The 20658-nt window shown below is 49.6% G+C and overlaps 1 protein-coding gene across 2 annotated transcripts in view; it reads left to right on the forward strand.

Moving 5' to 3' along the window:
* NRBP1 (nuclear receptor binding protein 1) overlaps positions 1–20658 on the forward strand; it is a 33150-nt gene that overhangs the window by 10473 nt on the left and 2019 nt on the right. Inside the window, exons 3-13 of one of the 2 annotated variants that reach the window (XM_017838816.1) lie at positions 804–926; positions 1321–1422; positions 1513–1602; positions 2082–2122; positions 3185–3279; positions 7184–7207; positions 16963–17046; positions 17306–17364; positions 18493–18591; positions 18665–18797; positions 19097–19199. In XM_017838816.1, coding sequence (XP_017694305.1) covers positions 804–926; positions 1321–1422; positions 1513–1602; positions 2082–2122; positions 3185–3279; positions 7184–7207; positions 16963–17046; positions 17306–17364; positions 18493–18591; positions 18665–18797; positions 19097–19199 — 953 coding nt within the window. The remainder of the gene's footprint in view (positions 1–803; positions 927–1320; positions 1423–1512; positions 1603–2081; positions 2123–3184; positions 3280–7183; positions 7208–16962; positions 17047–17305; positions 17365–18492; positions 18592–18664; positions 18798–19096; positions 19200–20658) is intronic. The other variant, XM_017838817.1, reaches the window with a different exon arrangement.

Raw genomic sequence — 20658 nt, forward strand, 5'->3', positions numbered from 1 at the left:
CAGAACAGCAAATGCTCTGGATGTTGGAGGAGAGAGCCTGTGCACATCTTTGGATGCTGCAACATATCTGAGGAAAAACAGTGTTATGGAAAAATTTGCTGTTGGGAATGTGATTCATCTCAGATCTCTGCAGGTCTTTCAGCATTATGTCCTCTCAAAGCCCTCACCATTCTTGTGCTGGGCTCTAAACCCTCAATCCCCTCTCCTTGCCTTGCTGCTCTCCTAGTGCTTATCTTTGTATTTAGTATTGGGTGTGGATGTGCTGGGTCAGAGTTTGCATTTATTAATTAAAGAAATTACTGTAGCAGTTTCCACTGTTATTGATTCCCATGTCTGTTCTGAACCTGCAGCTTTCCCTTTGTTCCTCTTTGCTTTGATTGAGTTTTGTGTATCATCACCTTTCAGAAGATTCCTCTACGAAGCTGTATCTGAGTTCTTGAGACATTTCTGTATCCCTTTTGTATGGTTGGAGTTTTTTTTTGTGGTGGAATAAACTACAGGTATCCTAAACCATGAAAATCTAACATATTAGATGAGAAAGCAGAACATAGCTTTGCTCCAACACAGCCTTTGTGCACAGGAGGTTTTCCCTCAGGTATGCCCAGGACTTGCTGCTTACACAGCCTACGGTGGCTCATTTTGGGTATGCCCCATCCTGAGCTACATGTGCACAATCCTGTCCTGGAATGCTCATTTAATTAAAAGTTAATGAGCAGAGTTCATAATTCTCCCATGAGGGTGGCTTGGCAGTGATCTGGTCTTGCTGTCTTAGAGCTCACAGCTCTCTCCATCCTTCCCTCCAGGTGAACCAGCGTAACGTCCCGGGGATCGACAGTGCCTACCTGGCCATGGATACGGAGGAAGGTGTGGAAGTTGTTTGGAATGAAGTTCAGTTTTCTGAGCGGAAGAACTTTAAGCTTCAGGAAGTAAGTTGATGTGCTTCTCAACAGAATGTGGAAACATATCTTGCACCAAGGTGGGATTATGAGTACTGGTGACCTCTTGTGTGGATTATTGGCTGGGTTTGGAGTGCTGTGCTGCCCAAGCATAGCCAGTTTGGCTGAAGCCTGGTCTGTCCAGGAAATGTGCTGGAAAACTGTTGTGCTGTTTCCATGGGCTCTTGTATTCATTTAGATTTGGTGATCAAACCATGCTCTGCTGAGGTGCAGTGCAGGAGGAAATGAGATGCCATCTGTCCTTAGTGTAGGAGCTTGACATGTACAGTGCTGTTTAAGGGGACCAAGACCCAAGGAGAAAGAAGGATATGGGTTGATGTGGTCTCTGATGTGACATGTCTTTGTCTTTCTGTCTGTCTTTAAGGAAAAAGTTAAAGCGGTGTTTGACAACTTAATTCAGCTGGATCATCTGAACATTGTGAAGTTCCACAAATACTGGGCTGATGTGAAGGAGAACAAGGCCAGGGTAAGAACAGCAGACAGGCTGGTGGGTTTTCTTTGTGTGTTGTGTAGGTAATTAGTGAAGCAGAGGGTAATGTCTCACACTGCCCCACAGGTGATCTTCATCACTGAGTACATGTCTTCAGGGAGTTTGAAACAGTTCCTGAAGAAGACAAAGAAAAACCACAAAACTATGAATGAAAAGGTAACTCTTTTTTTCCTGTATGCCCATATTCTCTGAAAGCCATCAGCCCTTGGAAAGCTCTTTCAGCAGAGGATCCCTTTGAGAACCTGGTGATAACATGTGCCTCCATGTCCCTGTGGCCTAGTTCAGCTGCAAATTCTCTGGAACAGCAGTTCTGTGCTGGTTCTTTGCTGCCAGCAGCTCTGCAGCTTCATACATGTGGTGTGACAGGCATGTCCCTCTCCATGGGCCCTCACAGGAAAGAGGGAAGGTGTCTGTGCGGGGGAGGACTCAGGAGGACAGATGTGTTTCTGGACCCATGGGAATATGTAAAAACAAAGCTGAGTGTGAGAGAGCTGATCCTTTACACCTGCACTGGGTAAAAGCTCAGGTGCCACAGAATGGAGCGTGTATTCCTGCCTATGAACAGGCTGTTAATCACAGAACTACAGATCAGCTCCTTATGGGTGACTTTTATCCTTTTCCTCCTGTGTCTGCAGGCCTGGAAGCGATGGTGTACCCAGATCCTCTCTGCTCTCAGGTATGTGGGGTACTGACCTTGAGATCCTGGCAGTTGTGACTGATGTGGTGGGGAGTGCAGGAGCTGAGCATCAGGGAGCTCTCCAGAGTATCCAGCTTTATAACCCGGGTCTCACCACAGCCAGGAGGATGTTGCAGAGATGACAGAGAAATGAAATTCCACGTGAGAGGACTGAGGAAACCTTCCATAGCATTGGCAGGCTACAGCCCTGTGGCAGGCAGCGGATTCATGGATATTGAGGCACGGTGTTAGATGTGTGTGTGGGTCTGTGCATTTCCTGATGATGCAGATCTTCTGCAGCCATCTCAGTGCAATGCAGCTGAATAGAATGTGTTTTGGGTTTTAAAAATTCCTCTCCACCTGAGCCAGAGTTGGTGAGTAGCTAATGAGAGCCTTGGAAAAACAATAACCCAGATGGCAGAGCGCAGCTTGCGCTCCATAGACAAAACTCTGGTACCGTTTTGTGAAATTACAGCAGTTGGTGAATAGCTGGGGTTCTAATACACTTTGGGAGCTGACTGTCCTCGTTTGTGCTGGCTGCTAACTTAAACCCAGGCAGAGTGAGGTGCAAAAACAGGGTGTACCTGGGACCCCAGCACTGAAAAGCTTTATTTGTGCCTGCTGGCAGATATGCCCAGTCCTGTGTATATAGCACTAAGTGCCTCTTTGGTGCTCTGTGAGTAGGGCCAGAATAAGGCTCTGATATTTTTGGTATAAAATTGTAACCCTTTTAGCACCCACCCAGCAGTACTGAGATGGATGAAATAGTTTTTTACCTCTGGTACCCTGAGTTTCTTGGGAACTGATCAGAGAAAGGTTTCTTTTTTCTCCCGTATTCTGGAGATTGATTGTTAGAGATAATTCCTCAATACTCCTGATTCTCTCCTAGCTGAAGGCTGATGTACAGTCACTGAATTGTACCACCCCCCACTATTGTAAATCCCTGGCATGTGCCCTTTGCTCTCCTGTTCTCTTCTTATATTGCTTGAGGTGGGGATGGGGTTAAGGGAGGAATTCCAGGCCTTGGCAGTCCTTGACCAGTGCTCTGTTCTGCATGTCCAGCTACCTCCACTCCTGTGATCCCCCCATCATCCACGGAAACCTGACCTGCGACACCATCTTCATCCAGCACAACGGACTGATCAAAATCGGGTCAGGTAAGGCTTGCTGGGGGTGCCCCTGCCTATCAGACAGGCTGCCCAGACAGGAAAAGGCTACTCCTTTCCAGGTTCCCTGGCATGATAGGCATGTGTGTACATGTACACCTCCACATCAGGTATGCCAAAGACTGGGAGTAGAATTCACTGGTGATTGAACCCCTGTCAGGTGCAGGAAGGACTGATGTTAGGTGCCGTTTGCGTTTTAGCCCCTTCCTTAACTTTTTGTCTCAAGGGACTGACCCAGGAAATAATGCTGAAACTTTCAAGTTTTGTAGGCACATTATCCATGGGTCACGCTGTGTCTCACCTAAAAAAAAAAAAAAAAAATAAAATCCACTGCGCAGGCTCGAAGGGTTAATGACCTTTCCCAAATCTTCGCTCACGAAGACTGGCCATTATCCATGGGTTCATCTGCTCCTCAGTCTTTCTTGTTGATACACGCAGAGTTCTCTTCCCAGCACTGTGGAGCTTTGGGAGCTGTCTGGGTAGCTCTGCCCACCGAGGCCACACGAGTGCTGCTTGTAGCAACCCACGTTTATAATCAAGCTGACAGACTCTGGCTGCAGCAAGTGGCTTGTCTGGGCATCTCACCCAGCATCCTCCCTCCCTTGGGCCTGGCTCCAGGCTGCTGAACTGCCCTGAGCCTGGTTGGCACAGACATGCCCTGCTTAGGCAGCCACACTGTGATGAAATGATTTATTTCATAAATAAGCAGTGATGTTCCTGGCAGTGCAGTGCATCCTTGCATGCTCTGGTTTTTCCACCTTTGCTATGCCCATGTCTCTAAAAATCTGTCTGCAGTTAGGATGTGTTACGTCACACCTTGACGTGACCTTTTAAGGGACAGCTTTGCTACCTGTTGTTTGACTTCTGCAAGTATTCTCGACCTGAGGAGTGGGTCTTTGCCTTCTCGGAGCCTTTGTCTGTATGGGTTTTGGTTTGATGTGGCAGTGTACTGGGAAGGATGCTCTGCTTCACCTGTCATCCAAAAATAGCCTCTCATCAGCTGCAGGTCTCTGACTTTTCTTCCCATCAAAGAACTCTTGTGTTGTCCCTTCGTTCCAGAACCGGGGTCTCTGTTCTCCATAGCGAACCTCAGATTCTTGCTTGTGCCTGGGAAACAGGGTCATGGCAGGAGGCACACTCAGCTCCCAACCTGCCTGTAGACTTGGGGACTTGCTCTTTGCACAGGCTGATGTCATGGGATTCACTTTATTGTCTTTTCCTGACTTTGTCCAGGTGGAAGAGATTTCCAAGAGTGTGTACATCTGGTACCTGTATGCTGGCAAACACAGCTGGCTCCTGGCATTCAGTTCAGGCCGTTGATGGGAAGTCTGCTGTAGACTTGAGGACACAAGAAGTCCTCTTTTTCTAGCTGAGTTTAGAAGTATCATCCAGGTGCCCTTGTTCTGCGGGGCAGCCGGTGCTGTGTGTAAAACCAAACTCATGGAGCTGGTGTTGGAGCCACAGCTTTCACCAGAGGGGGGTCCTGCAGGTCAGACGAGCCATTCACAGAGCGTGCGGCTCCAGCGGTGCCGTTCAGAGGCTGCCTAGAAGGAAGATGGCTCTTTGGGTGTGGGGCACAAATGGTGGCCTCAGCACAGTTACACCTTTGCTTCCTGCAGTTCCACAGAGCTTTGGTTCTATCAGGCACGGTGGGAAGGACACGGCAGTCACCCCAGTGGGCTCATGCCAGGAGTAGCCGGTGTCTGTGGTCACAACTGCAGGATGTGCTGGAGTGTGACTGTGCAGCAGCAGTGCTCAGGCTCAGCTGTTCCTGAGCAAACCCCTCTGTTCCACAGCTTTGGGCTGCCTGGGTCGCCTCACGTTCAGAAGTGATGTGGTTTATCTGGGAGATTCTGGTTTCCTAAATAAAAAAGGAAGTGAGCGCGACTGGACTTGTGGTCAGAAGAGGAATCCTCCAGATGGTAAAGCTGTATTTCCAGTGGAGGCTGAAATCAGAGTTGGTGGTGTTGCAGGATGTATTCCTATTCCTGCAGTGCCCACCCAACCAGGAAAGGCAAAGCTATGTCCCCAGGAATGGTGGTTGTGTTGGAGCTGGAGCCTTCCTCTCCAGCACTGCTGCCTGTGCAGTGCCAGACAGGCTGGGTTCATGTTAGAGCCCTGGAGCGGCAGTCACGCCAGGGTCACTGATGATGCCCGGCCCATGTTTGCTGCTTCCTGTCCTTGTTCTGTACAGCTGGCTGGTATCTGAGCACTTCCCTGTGTTTGCTTAAAAGCAGTGGGGCAGTAGTTCCCATGGATTTATGGGGAACAAGGATTCAGTGCACTATGATCTGCGCTTTGGTGCTCTGTCCCCAGCACCGTGCTGGCCACTGCTCCCAGAGCTGCTCTCCCCTTGGCTTTGGCAAAGAGAGAATACTTGCTGAATACAGGGCACAAACCTGGGCTAAGGGAGCTGCTGGTGTGCACTGCAGGACATCCTGCTGTCTTGGAGGGGAAGGCAGTGCCAGGAGAGCAGTGTTGTGTCGGAAATGATTGGTACTGGTTCCTGTGACACCTGTTCAGGTGTGGGAGCAGGCCTTTGCTCCTTGCTGCTCCCTGGGATGCAGGAGCACGTGTGCTGGCTGGACTGATCACTGTTTCTCTGTTCTGCGTGTAAATCTCTCAGCTATGGAAGAAAAAGGGAGTGGGAAGAAGGGAGGATTTTGAATACTGCTTAAATGCAAAACCCATCCGTAATCCATTCATTTACTAACCTTTTTTTTCCAGTGCCATAAAGTGCAGAGTTAATAGATTTAAAGAGGGAAAGCTTCAAATGAGTGGGGAGCTTTGGAGAACTTGTGATGAGAATAGGAAAGACACCTATGGCTCTTAAACTTGCCACTGGTGTTCCCAGAGACTGGAACGTTCCAGCTGCTTTGTGGAGCTGTGGTCAGATGAAAACGTTCCTTGTGAGAGGTCCAGGTTGTGTCCTGTGTACTCTTCCACAGAACCCGTATGCAACACCATGGTACCTCTGTGAGTATCTGTGCTGTCTGGCGAGGGGACATGCTGCCAGGTGTGTTCCTGGGACAGGCTGCTGGTGCTCTGAGTGGGAGGAGAACACCGTGTTCAGACAGGGTGCCCAGTGCTGCTGCCTGCTTGTGTTGGCATTGCTGGGAGGTGTTCCTGGGATTATCACTGTCAGTGTAAGAACCATTCGCAGGTGAAAGAAGTGATGGGTTTGAATTAAAAATCCTTTTTGGCAGCTCTTGGAGTGCCCCGGCAGATGGGAGGCTCAAACTGGAGAGTCTCAGACGCAGCAATGCGTCAGCGTGTGCTGAGTTAGACCTCAGTGGAGCACAGTGGGAGCTGTGTGGGGTGCAGTGCAGATTTCCCACTCGTGCCTCCTTACCTGCACTGGTAATGTGTGTCTCCTGTCTGCACCACACCTGACCTGGGACTCATTCAGTATGTCATTGTGTCTGCTCAGAGTCTGCCCTCAGTTCCAGGCCACGGGGTGAGGACTCTTACTGGGTGTTGGCTCTGCTGTGGCATCACGTGGCCAGGTGTGTAAGTGTGGGTTCTGCTGCCGAGATCCATGACCAGGAGAAGCTGCTGGGTTGTAGATGGGTGGGGGTTGCTAAGGGACTGTGGGACACTCACAGAAAGAGCAGAATTTCCAGCTTCTTGGCCTCAGAGTCAGCCATAATCTTCTGCTTGGTCAGGGGTGCCTTGTCTCTCCTGCCCGATCTGGTTCTTAGGTAGAAACCTTGATGTTCCTTAGGTAAATTTCCTTTGAAGAGGTGGCTGGAGGCAGGGCTCAGTGCTCAGTCCTGTCCCTGTGTGCCCTGACTCTGACCCAGCTGTCTCTATGGATGTAAGTGCTTTGCTGTTCATCAACTCATTGACTTTATCTCGTTTTACTTCCCGCTCACGGGCTGCTCTGTTACAACAGTCTTTCATAGGATATTTGCTAATGGTGAGCAAACTTCTCCGCTCCTGTGATGTGACTCCACTTTTGTCATGTACATGATTTTATCTGTGTGTGTATCTGTATATATATATTTATATATATATAAGTGTGTGTATATCTATATTTGTAACACACAAACATACACACTGATCTATTTACAGTGTTCCCTTGCTATAAGGCTGTATGTAAAACTGTTTGGCTTAGGTGCATCCTGCTTGGAGAGCTCATGTTCTGTGCCGGGATGCAAACGTTCCTGTGCTCTTGGCCAGAGCCTTACAGAGAGGGAGCACTGCCCTTTGTGAAGTCTCCTGGTTGGTTAGTTCTCTCCCTCTCCATGTTCTTAGCGTGTGCTAGTCCACGGGCCCTGTGCATGCCGGCTCCCGCATGTCAACAAGCCATGCCTTGTTCTGAGCAATTCCCAGCTAAACTTCCCATGTCCATTAGGCTCTTCCCTGCTGCTGCTCTGCTGACCTTGGCTGGTCCCCAGCCCTGGACTAGCCCCGCTGTATGCTTGGCTATCCAACTGCTTGCTTGTAGTTTGAATTCCTTAGATGTGTTGGTTTTAAGATGAATGTTTCAGTGAATGTGTCTGGCTCCTGATGGCCAGAGCCCTCCCACCCCAAACGAGTCCCTGGGTTGAAGTAAGCTTGGCTATTGATGTTATCCCAGATAAAGCTCTGGTTTTGGGAAGATATGTGCATATGAGGAGGGAATTGGGCTGGTGGGGGGCAGAGAAGGATTCGAGTGCTGCAATTTGTACCCTTATTGCATAGAATACCATGTTTACATGTAAAATAATTATTTTATTTTTGCCATCAGGGTTGTTCTCAATGTTAGAGTTTGTTTCTACTGAGTTGGGAACCACCAACCATCAGCTGGAAGCATTGGAAAGGGAAGGGCCTGACCGGATGGGCTCTGTGCCTTCCACATGTTGGCAGGAGGACGTGGCTTGCCACTCTGCATCCGCAGCAGAGCAGAGGCTCCCAGAAAGCTGAACCTGGGATCTGGTGTAGCTGAGGGGGATGGTCATGTAGTCAGGGCTTGAGTCCTGAGGAGGGCAGGTGTTCCTGGGCACGGCTGCAGGCTGGGCAGGATGGCAGAATGGCAGTGGGCAGACTGATCTGGGAACGAACCCGTGGAGTGGGAATGTGACTGAGCCTGGGTTCAGTCGTGCTGAGGGCAGCAAGGCTTAAGGCTGGTAGCCATTTCTCCGAAATCAAGCCACCTCTGAGAGCAGAACCAAAGGCCCTGGTTCTTGCAGAGCAGGAGGAACCTGAGCCAGCGCTCTTCAGGTGCAGGGAGATGCTGTGGTACCTCCCCTGAGCTGGCCTTGGAACACTGAGCATCAGATGGCCTTGGAATACTGACCTTTCCTGGCTGGTTCCTTGTGAACTTGTTCTAACTGTTGTACCACAAAGTATTGTTGATATGAGAGCTGGGAATTGTTTAAGCCTTAGACATTGAACAGTGATTTAGGTTTGAAAACACTAAATATAGTGTATAAGGCTCTTATTTCACTTGAGCATTGAGCTAATGAGACTGTGAGTGACATGCTTTCACAACTAAGCTTATTTCAGTCATCACTTCACTCCCTTGGATTTTCTTGCCTGATGTTTAAAGACTTGTCATGCTGATTTCCACATCCTTAACAGACACCCGAGGCACTTAGGTAATGTAGAAATAAGAGGTTACTAGGATATCTCGGATCTGGCTTTTTTATTTTTTCAACTATGGGAAGTGTGGTTTAGAGGAAAAATAATGGATAATTGGAACCATCAGAGATAGAAAAATCTGTCATAAAAATGGAAAATTCTTTCACTCATGATGGCATTGATTTAGTAAGATATAACATGAATTGATGTAGTTTAGCTTCTTGCTGTACAGTTTTCTGTGTGAGTCAAGCATGTCTCTACCAAGCCAAACATTTTCCGTCCCTTAGAAACTTGACAAACTAAGGCAGTTCCCAAGATTTGTCTGTGACTATAGGTGCTGCTGGGAATGAGACTGGGCAGGTAAATAGTTTTGAGTGGAACTTTTTTGCCCAGAATGCTTCAGAAAGTCCAAGGTGGGATCCAGGTTACTTTTGCGGGGGGCATTCTCTTACTTAAAGGCTTTGTCTGCCGTGGGTCTGTGTTGTCTTTGAGACTCAGTGGTGTAAAAGCCTCTCACCAAGTGAAGATGCTTCTCATTTGTGTTGTTCTTGGGAAACTGTTGAACAAACTGGGTGGAATAGAATGAAGTTGATTTCAGTTGTAATGGACAGGCATCTCCTGCTGTAGCTGCTGCTGTGACTACTGGCAGAAACAGTTCCAGAGACCTACCCTGGGTTTCTGTGTAAGCACAGAGCTCAGGGCAGGAGGAGCAGCCATGGGTAAGTGACAGGCTGCAGGTTCTGTCCGTGGTTTGTGTTGGAAGTTGCAATGACTGCGTGTGCTCTGATTCGGTGTGTGTTTGGGGGAGTGATGGGGTTTTAAAGTCAGATTTAGTGGTAAGAATTGGTGGCCTTGTTGCAAAGATGTTTCTCCTACTATGCTGTGATGGTAATAAACTCATTTTTATTTTGCAGAAGGTTTAAAAGCAGGCTCTTGCTCTGTGTACTTACCTCCTTTGCTCAGTGTACCCTCTGTGTGTTGCTGTGAGTCATCTCACTCATGAAAACACCAGAAACTATGATCTTCTAGACTGGTTGTAATTTTCAGTTAAATAGGACGTTTTAAAAGTTTTAAATGTGTCGGTTTAGTGCTCCAGGCTATGGAACATCCCTGAGGTCAGCGTTATTTTATGTTGCATTCAAGGCGCTGCTGCCTCAGCTTTGCTGGGCTCTGTTTTTTCTCTACCTTTATGTGGCTTTCCCTACGGGTCAGGAGACATGGATTATAGTCATCCAGGTCTTCATTCACCCATTTTGGTATTAGCACAGCAGTTGCAGGTGTCTGCTCCTTTTGGAGCCCTTGGATTGAAGGCTTCGGGAACCTCAGCAGTTTAGGAGGCTTCTTTGTGCCAGTTCTGAAAAGATCACTTTGAACACAAACTGAGCAAAGGTGGCCTGTGGTGGCTGACCCTGCCTGAGCAGGGGATTCTCAAGAGGTCCCTCCCAACCAGGACAGGTTTGTGATTTAGGCCTTGTGATTTAGGCCAAGCAGTGTTTGCTCTCTGGCTCCTGCGTCCGGGGATGAGCTTTGCTGTGGGTTAAGTCTCCCAAGGTCCCTTTGGCATGTTGTGGAACAACAGTAATCACAGATGTGGAGTTTGAAATTTGGGAAAGTTGAACTGGAAATTCTAGAACTTGTGGACTCTAATTGCATTTTAGTGGAATGTCATTTATACTGGTTTAGTCCCCATTTCTGGGAGAGCAGAGCTGCTCACAACAGAAGATCATTTTCAGAGTCATGTTTCTGAGGACTTTGTTTTACAGTGTATATCTGTGTTCTGGGAGTTGAGGAATCCAGAGTAGCTCAGTCTGTAGCATTTCAGTGAATGTCTGTTCTTGTTTTTCTGATTATGTGTAATTCTTGCACTGTGATGTGAAGATTTTTATCTTTTTGATATCAATACTGCATTGCAGTCAGATGGTGCAGCCCAAGCAAGGGTCTGAATGGTCAGTGGGACCTTCATTCCTCTGGTGTAGAACATGGAACTTGGTTTCAGGTGCACATTTCAGATCTCCAGATCTACTTTGGGATGAAGTTGTTTGTATTGTGAACTCTTCCAGATAAAATGCCAATAAGCTCCTAAGTCCCTGCTTAAGAGCCTGCATGCAACCAGGATTGACAGGTACTAATCTTACAGCTCCTCTTTATCTGTTCTTATGTTTCCTGCTCTGCCTAGTTCCACTCTCTGCTTCCATTTAATGGATGTGGTCAAACGGGTCAGGTTAAAACTCCGAGTGCTCTTTTACTTGAATATAAAAATACCACCCACTGCTTCACGAGAAATGGCATGGTGTGACCATGTCCCTTGTGGCACAGTCACACAAGTGAACGGGCCTTGGCCCCAGTGGTGGCTGATGATGCCCTGGGCTGTGTTAGGCAAAGCACTGCCAGAAGAGGGAGGGGATGGTCCTGGCCCTCTGTTCAGCACCAGTAAGGCCATCCTGGAGCGCGGGGCCCAGCTGTGGCTCCCCAGGACACGAGGGACAGGGCCGGGCTGGGGAGAGCCCAGCGAGGGCCCCGCGGTGCTGCGGGGCGGGAGTGCCTGTGCTGGGGAAAGGCTGCAGAGCCGGGGCTGCTCAGCCGGGAGCAGAGCGGGCTCGGGGGATCCGTGGCTGTGGCACCTGCAGGGAGGTGCCTGGAGGTGAGCCAGGCACTCCCGGGGTGCTCAGGGACAGGACCAGAGGCCACGGCATGGGCTGGAGCCCAGAGGGTCCTTCTGGACCTGGGACACCCCCCTCAGTGCCCAGGGCAGTGATGGAGTCTCCATCCTTGGATCTACCCAAAAGCCATCTAGACATGGTCCTTGGCAACCAGCTCTGGGTGTCCCTGCTGGAACAGGGGGGTTGGACAAGGTGACCTCCACAGATCCCTTCCCACATGAGCCATGCCATGGTTTTATGATTCTGTATTAATTTCTGTGGAGAGGTATCCTTCTCTAGTTTTTGTGTGACATCAGCTTTCTGTTGCCAGTACCACTGGTTCTGCTCCAGCAGTGTTTTCTCTGGAGTGAACCATGGGCAGTGTTTAGCAGAGGTTGGTTATCCTGCTGGGAAGCAGTGTCAGTGGATCTGGCAGGGGTGAACATGTGTGTAAGCAGCTTCACCTGGCTCTGGAAACAGTGTGTAGTGAGCTTTTCTTGTGCTGTACCTATTTGCCCTTTCAGCTCATAATACTCAACTGTTAAAAACAATAAAATCCTGTTGCTTCTGATGACTCAGTGTTGCAAGTATTTTGCAACCCCTGATACAGATCTGAGGGTTGTAGCGTGCTTGTATTCTGTGATCAGCTTAAATCTGATACTGCTTTTCCTGTTGGACTCTGTGATCGCTGTATGCTTCTTTTTATCTGAAATAGCTTCCTAGTTCCTTATTTTCTAGGCCTTGCCCTCCCTAATAAAAAAGCTTTTGTTGTTGTGCAGAGGAAGCGAGCTGCGAAATGTCATGGGGTTGTGCAGTCTTGTACCCTTTTGCAGGAGTGAAAATGTCTCGAGCATAAGAGTGCAGGGGATAATAATGTGGCCTTGTACTTCTCCTGGCCTTGTGGCCACCCCTTTATAGCAGCAAAGAGATGGTCTTGGGTTCACTTGATAATTTTGGGGTGCCTGTGGTGCTAGTACAGTGGTTAATCGTATCAGTGCTGGATTGCACAGCAAGCCTGGGACAATCTTAGAGGTCACTTGTTGATCCTTCTTGCTGTTACCTGGTTTCCCTGTGCTTTCTGAGCCTGCTGAGATCTGTTGGATTGGGCACTGAGCCCTTTGCTGAGGAGGGGAGTCATGTTGTGCTTTGGAGGTTGCTCACACGCTTGCAGGAGCCTGAGCAGCTCAGTGGTTGCTGCAGGAGGAGAGGAGAGCCGTGGGGAGGCCTGTGGGGAGAACTGAGGCACAGGCTGTCTTTCCTGCCTTCAAGGAGGAAGTGCTGAATGCAGAACAAAGGTGGGTGTGAGTTGGACACCACACAAGAGGAAAGTGTCCTCTGCAGCGTGGAGTGTTCTGGGGGCTGTGATCCCCAGGCACTCTGCTAAACCTGCCGTGGGGACAGCTGGGAAGGAATGCCACTACTGCATCCTTGGCTGGCACTGCTGACAACTGGTGGGTGCTCTGACGAGCCATCCACTTACTCTGGCCAGTTCTGCATGTCCTTGAGGGTTTTAGAAGTATAACCAGCTCCCCATGTTCCTGTAGGAATGCTGATTATCTCTCTTTATGCTTTTGTTGTCAGATTGAGTTCAGCTTACCAAATACAGGTTGCTTGTCCTACCTTCTGCTGTGCTCTTCCTATCACCTGCTCTGCACAGACACTGTATTTGGCTGAACCTTTTTCTAAAATTCATCTTTGCTAATTCCCCACCAGGCTGGTCAGTCCCAAGGGGGTGTGTCTTGCAGTCTGCCCCTTGTTGTCACCTTCTTGTGGCTGAGAAAGACATGTTTGTTGTTAATGTTGGTGTGCTGGTTTAAAAGTTAACCAGCAGGGGAAATGAACTCAACTCAAAAGAGAGATTATAAATCAGAATAACAATTTAATAAAATAATACAATAAGTACAATTATACAAACAAACAATTGGTCTTAACCCACAAAACCCAAATGTATAACCCAGCACCCTGGGGCATGAACAAAGTGGTGTTCCTTGGGCCCCCCCCTGAGTCCAAAGTAAAGGGAGAGGGGAAAAACCTGCTGGTGGGAGAGCTGTTGCAGTCTGGTCAGAAGTGGTGATTGCAGTCCAGTTGAGGGGGGTGGTCTCAGTCTGGTTGAGAGCGGTGAGCTGCAGTCTTCCTCTGGATCCCATGAGTGGTAAAAAGGTTCCAAAACTCCAAGTTTATATATTCTCCAGTTCAGGCAGGAATGCTCAGTCCTCCCCTCAGAGCGGGGAATTCCATAAAAGGGTATGAGGATGCTCAGGAATATCTACAGGCCTCTACTGCTAACAATTTCTGGGAAATGGCATGGAAGGCTATAGAATACACGGTTTGGGGTTACACCCATACCATGATGAACTGGTCTCAGCTGTCCTAACTAGGACAGTTGGTGATATGGCTTTCCTTTGTGACCTTCATTGTTTGTCTTGCTTAATATAACCAACCTCAGCCTTGGTCCATCTGATCTCTCAGTGTGGACCAGCAGTTGTGTGTGAGTCAGGCAGGAGAGCTTGTGTCAAAGGTCCCTTCAGGTGTGTGTTCTTACCTTCTACAGTCAGGAGCTTGGTATAAAATGTAGGCTTAGGTGAAACTCTAAAGCCCTGTCAGTGCTAAGTGGCCTGTGCACCAAGGTGATGGACCTGCAATAGCACAGTGACCAGACCCAAAGTTTCTTGTCCCAGCATCTAAAATCCTGTCACAGGTTAAACAGCCCTTGTGCCTTCCATGTTGAACACGCCTGCAGGGAGTTTTTCAGAGCTGACCTCAAGCAGGTTGTGCTGTCAGTGACACAGAGCAGGGCTGTCCGTGCTCAGCTCGGAGGCACACAGGAGATTCTGGGGGTCTCATGCCATTGCTCTGCTCCTGCCCTGCCTCAGCTCTGCAATAACAGAGCAAGGTGATGCCTGTCACTTCAGTCAAGCTGCACGTGAGCTGGGATATAAACGTCTGGAACAGGCAGATTCCTTGCCAAGTGTGGTCGATCAAACCCAGCTGCAGAGCCAATCTCGGCAAGGGTGATGGAGAAACACTCCAGTGGGAATCAGCAAGTTGGGAGGCACAAGGACCAGACTACCAGAGGTGACAGGTCCCTGGCTGACCCACAGCAGCAAATTCAGAGCTACCTGTCTGTGTGTCCAAGTTGGAGATTCCTACAGACAGTGTGAGCCTGGCTCTTTCCAGAAATGCTGATGCCACTGCAGAAGGTCTATAGGACCTGGATGCAGAGGAGCTTGTTATCAAGTCCTTGATGAGGCCCAGGCAGCCATTATAGATGGAGGCTGCTGGGCTTCCACTCTACCTGCCTGTCTGGTATGGGAGTGTCTCGGTTACCACACCATCACTGCTCAGGTTTCTGTTGATAATCTGGTCTGTGACTGATTACTGCCTCATCCCTCTCCTTAAATGGGCTCAGGAGCCAAGAACAGAGTGGCTGGATAGGGGACTGGCCCTTGCCATCCAACACATTTGTAACAGGATTTAAAGACCCACTGAAAAATGAAACTGATCCCAACATTGCATGAAGGGGACTTTATCCTTGGCTGCTTCTGCTCCACGTTTGGCAGGAGAGGGTTCTCAAGTTTTGGGTTTGTTTCCTCTTACAATCCATTGTACAGATAAGAAAGGCAGAACAAATAGAAGATTCAGAAAATAAGTTATTTCCTCTCCCCAGACTGTGTGTTTCACCCCCATGAGTTCCTCTGCCATGCCTGCAGGAATCACAAACACCTGTATGATAGTTCCTGTACACTGCATCCTTGACAGACATCAGGGATTCCCATAAACAACAATATAAATCTGATGTTAGAACAGAACGGTTTCTGAAGCCTTAAATACTCTCTTTAAAAGGCCTGGTATGAGAACTCAGTGTGCTGGACAAGCTGTGGGCACTTTGCTCCATGAACTAAAGGTGGTGCTGAACAGATGCGTTGTGATGGGGTAGGAGCTGCCCCATGGAGGGGTTGGCTCCAGCAGCACAGGAGCACGTTAGAGGACTGGACAAACTCCAGTTGTAACTTAGGAGTGTGAAATACAAAGCTACACAGAAGTCCAGAGCTCATCATTTGGGAACTGAGGAGGATCAGGTGTTTGCTGGCCACTCGAGGGAGGGTTTTGAGCTACTTGGCACGTGGGGGGTGTTGAGATCCATTGGGGCAGAGTCCCCAGTAGAGAGAACTGGTGTAGTTGTGCACGACCCTGGCCAGAGCTTGTCTAAAGCAGTCAGTGTCACTGGGAAAACAGATCAGGTCTTAGGAGAAAGACAGCTTACACTGCCTGGGGATGTGAAGGTGAGAGGACCTGATGGTGTCTGGGAACAGGTGAGCACCAGGAATTAAGTCATCTTGCTGGGCTCCCAGAATCGGAGCTAGCACAAGAACTTGTGAATGGTTGGTTGGGAAAGAAGCAGCTGGCTACTGGAGCAAGCTCTGCTTCCAGCTCAAATCAGATACAATGATTTGTATGAGCCATGCAGCAAGGCAGAGCTGAATTACTGAGGGTGGTCCTTCTTGTCTGACTACAGCCCAAAGAACATCTTTCCTCTGAGACTGGAAACTAGTCTGGTCTCATTCAGATGGGAATCCTCTTTGGTGTGGAAAAATACAAGCAGTTTGGCATGTCCTGGGTGAGCCCACATTGTACCAGTACAGACCAGGACCGATTGTGATTGCCCAAGAGGGTGACCAGGTGGGAGATGGGCCTGAAACTGTGGGACTGGGCACATTCCAGTGTGACAGCAGAGCTTCAAATGGGTGATGGCTCTGTGCTCCCTGCCCACCTCAATGTTTCTCCCTGGCAGAGAGAGCTGCTTAGTTTTAGAGGGTTGCTTGCAATCTCTGCAGAGGTCGCTGTCACAAAGGCTTATCTTTCATGGGGGTCCATACTTGTGCTCTGCTCACTATTCTTGTGGCTGCAAGTTATTCCCTCCCCACAGCTCTGAGTGGTTTGTGGAGGTGCTGGCTGCAGGGAGACCTCTGATGGTCACCTCCCTCCACTTCAGCAGCTTGGCTTAGCTCTTGTCTGAAGGCACTCTGGCACCAATGTCTTTCTGATAAGTGTAAGAGTTGCCTGGTATATCCATCCTCCCAAAACCCTGAGGTGGTGACTGATAACAGTGACTTTGGCATCTCTGGATGTTCCTTGGGCTGCTGTTCTGGATGAGTTGCTCATGACAAATGTTATAGATCTGATTGAAGTTTGGCACTTCAACTGAGAGTCATTCCCAGCTTGTCTTCTCACGAGGCAGCAGCTGTGGTCTCCAGGTTTGCCCTTGGAGGGTGATGCTAGGCTGCCAAGGAAACAGTGCAGGACTATATTGGGGCAGGTGACTGGAGAGGAGGGCTGTGAAGAGCCACCTTAACTCCACCATCCTGCCCCTTTGGGCACCAACATCCCTGGAGCTGCAGGTGTTCCCTGGGATCTCATCAGGGATGGGCTATGGTTTCCTGTATCCTAAGCATTCCTGACTTTCTTCTAGTGGCACCGGACACGATTAACAACCACGTGAAGACCTGTCGTGAGGAGCAGAAGAACCTGCACTTCTTTGCCCCGGAATACGGAGGTATGGCACGGCTGTGGCCACAAGCCTGGGTTTGTTGGCTTTACTGATGCTTCCAAGCTGTTCTGCGCCTTGTTCTCAGCTCCAGGCTCCTGTCAGATGTCACATTAACAGTTCTGGGCCATTTGCCTGCTGAAGTGCTTCAGCTTCTCTGTCCTTTGGTAGCAGAGCAGGGAGAAGCTGCAGGACTGTCCCAGCCCTGCACAGAGCGATGCTGCTGAGTGCAGGGCTGAGTGATAACAGCGCTGTTTCTGTGTTACAGAAGTTGCCAACGTCACCACTGCTGTGGACATCTACTCCTTTGGGATGTGTGCACTGGAGGTGAGTGTGGAGCATGGGCTGTGGGACAGAGAGGATAAATCTGAGGAAGGAGATGGCTCTGGAGAAGCTGTGGCCATGGGTGGGTTACCTTGGTGACAAGTGTGATTTGTTCTCAGAGCCAAGTGCACTTTGCCTTGGAGGGATCCCTGTGGAGGCTCCCCTAAGAGCCTCACTAAGAAGTAAAGGGCTCAGCGATGTGTGGTTCTTCCCAAAATTCCTAACGGGTAATGAATATGGGTCTTGGCCAGTCCTGAGGTCTGACCCACTGGCTGGTGGGAGCAGTCACTGCTGCCAGTTGTACATAATGTCCGTGTACGCTCCCAGCTGGGAAGTGTGTGTTCCTCCTGGGGTGTCCAGAGCAGAGGGCAGCTGTAGTCTATGACTTTTTCTGGGCCAGCCTGTGCCCATCTGATAGAGATGCTGGTTGTAGTCAGTGTGAGTCTACACACCTGGTTGTAGCAGCTTTGTGGTTCCTCAGTCCTTGCAGTCAGCAGGCCCAAGTCCAGGAAATGGGAGTTGTTGCTAGGAATATTTTCTGGAAAGAATTGTCAGAAAGAGCCTACATGAAGAACTCTCAACCTGTGCTGCACATTTCATAAATGAAGCAGGAAGAGAACTGTGGAAAGATGCAACTTTCAGGAGACAAAACTTGAATCTAAAGACCTTCTCTGCAATATTTTCCAGCCTTTCCTAGCTGGGAATTCGTGTCTGTTGTCTGTAACCCATTCTGGGTGTGTTGTGTGGTTGCTTTTGTTCTGTGATATGGAGTTATTCACAAAGCCAGGAGGGACACTGTCAGATCCTGGCAGTAATCCAGCACTGCTTCATTAGAGGATGGAATTATCAAGTAGAATGACAGGCCAATGGATCATGAGGTTCAGAATGGGGACACTTAGTGTCCAGGGTGCTGCTGGCAGAGTTCTCAGGTCTCCCTGGCAGTCTGTTGGGGTGCTAGGAGCAAGCTGTCATAATGAGGAACCACTCTCTCTGTCTCTCCCAACTGTGACCTTAAATAGCCCCGAACAGCTTGGCTGTGATTATCTCACACTTGGCAGTGGTCTCCTTGAGCTCTCTTCCCTGCAGTCTGTCATTCCCAGTGGAGTCTGATGCTCTGCTCTGTGTTTGCAGATGGCGGTGCTGGAGATCCAGGGGAATGGGGAGTCATCATATGTGCCGCAGGAGGCCATCAACAGTGCCATCCAGCTGTTGGAGGACCCCCTGCAGCGGGTGAGTGAGGGGGGTTGGTGCCCTGCATTGCTTGGTGGCATTGCTTGTGGTCTCATGCCGTTTTTGTCTTTAGGAGTTCATTCAGAAGTGTCTAGAACAGGACCCTGGCAGGCGCCCCACGGCCCGAGAGCTCCTGTTCCACCCAGCGCTGTTCGAGGTGCCATCGCTGAAGCTGTTGGCTGCTCACTGCATCATCGGGCACCAGCGTGAGTACAGAGCCCTGGGAGCCACATCCCCTCATCAGTCTGTGTCCTGCAGAGCTTTGCCGAGCTGTCAGTGCAGCTGGCTCCCCGGGAACCCCCCTCCCTGCTGCTCTGCATGGGCAAGGACCCGGCCGTGGGATGCGGCCGTGGGATGCAGCGGTGGCCACCGCGGGGCCGGGAGGGCTGCGGTGCCCAGCCTGCTCCAGGAGCATCAGAGAGCTCAAGACCTCTCTGCTTTTCATTACTTTTCCAAGTCTGGAAAGAAACTGCAATTGTTCTTTTTCCTTTTTTAAAAAAATTAGATATGATTCCTGAAAATGCTTTAGAAGAAATGACCAAAAACCTCGACATGAACGCGGTATTGGCAGAGATCAATCATGAGGACAGGGAAGGAGTCAAGATGATGTGAGTCCCTGTGGTGTGCTCTGGGGGCTGCTGGGGGCAGCAGTGCTGGGGCCCTGGGCTGAGTGCTGCGGGGTCTGACTGGGACTCTGCCCATCACTGCAGTGGTGCTGTTTCACCACTGAGGGAACCAATGGGAGCTGATGGAGCTGGAGGTGAAGGAGCAGTCGCTGCCTCTCTGGGCACACAGAATTCTGGGGAGACTTCTGGGTGGGAGGAGACCTTGCACCTGTGTCCTGGGAGCAGATTCCACGCAGCTGAGATGTGAATCTTTTCCCAGGTGGAGGGGTGGGAAGTGAATATGCTGTAGTTGGAACAGTCCTCAGTGAAACATGGCTGAATAGTTTGGGAGGGTGCTCAGACCAATCACAGCCTTGTCAGATGAAGTCCAACACCTTGGAGGAAGAGCTGCTCCGCATTTTCCTGACGGAGCAGCCTATTCCACACTCTGCACAGGGAAAGGCAGTTTGGGCAGCTGTCAGTGACACACAGCACCACTTACACTGTAGGAGTGGCTCCCTGAGGGAGTGACTGCAATGCATATGGAGCAAGTAGAGTGCCAAAAAGTGATTTTAGATAGCAAAGCCTTGGCCACTTGAGGGATTATCTGAAAAGACTAACATGTGAGTGCTGTGTTCCCAGAGAAGCCCAGGATGCTTCCAGGGGAGCCCAGAGCTGAGATGCTCGAGCTACTGAACAAGAGTAACCAAGGTGACAAGGAAGAACAGCTCTGTCTGTTTGAGCAGCTCTCTGAACCATAGAGACCCTTCTAAAAACTGACCTTTCAGTTGTCATAGTGCTAGGAAATAATAGTATGGAATTCCCTTTGGAATGTTTTTGATAAAGGTTCAGAATGGAGGACAAGTGAACAGCCAAAGCTGTGCAAGAGAGATCCTTTACACACATGGGATGTCAGTCTGTGTGGGTTTGGCTGTCTGTAGGCACCAGCCTGGGACTTCATTTTGGAAGTGCCATACCTCGGAGGTGCTGGAAAAGGGAAAGGAAGAGCAGCAATGACTTGAAATGTCAGAGAGCATCACTTTTGAGTGGTTCATCAGACTGCAATGCAACCCAAGCTACCAGAAAAAAAAATTTTGTTAAAAACTACTGCTGTGTTTTAGAGGATGGGACAGTCCTAGCTGCTGGGAGTGTGGGAAGGGCTGGAGAGTGGTCAGGGAGCCAAGGCAGGTATGCAGCCCACACCAGACCTGTGGATATCCTGTCAGGGTTTGAGCAGTTTTGCAGTCCCTGCCTCATCTCTGGAATGCTTCAGAGCAGCCTTGAGACATGGGTTTGGCTATTCAAAGTGTTTGTAGCAACCAGTGGGCTGTGTGGCAGGTGTCTGTGAAACACCTTGCCAGGAACAGTGTCATTGGGCCACCTTCCAAACAACTGTGCATTGGACAGCTCTGCAGGGAAGTGAGACTGCTCTGCCCTAACCACTGCCTCGTCCTGAGCTCCT

The sequence above is a fragment of the Lepidothrix coronata genome, unplaced genomic scaffold (genome assembly GCF_001604755.1).
Source record: "Lepidothrix coronata isolate B3197 unplaced genomic scaffold, Lepidothrix_coronata-1.0 Scaffold361, whole genome shotgun sequence".
NCBI lineage: Eukaryota > Metazoa > Chordata > Aves > Passeriformes > Pipridae > Lepidothrix > Lepidothrix coronata.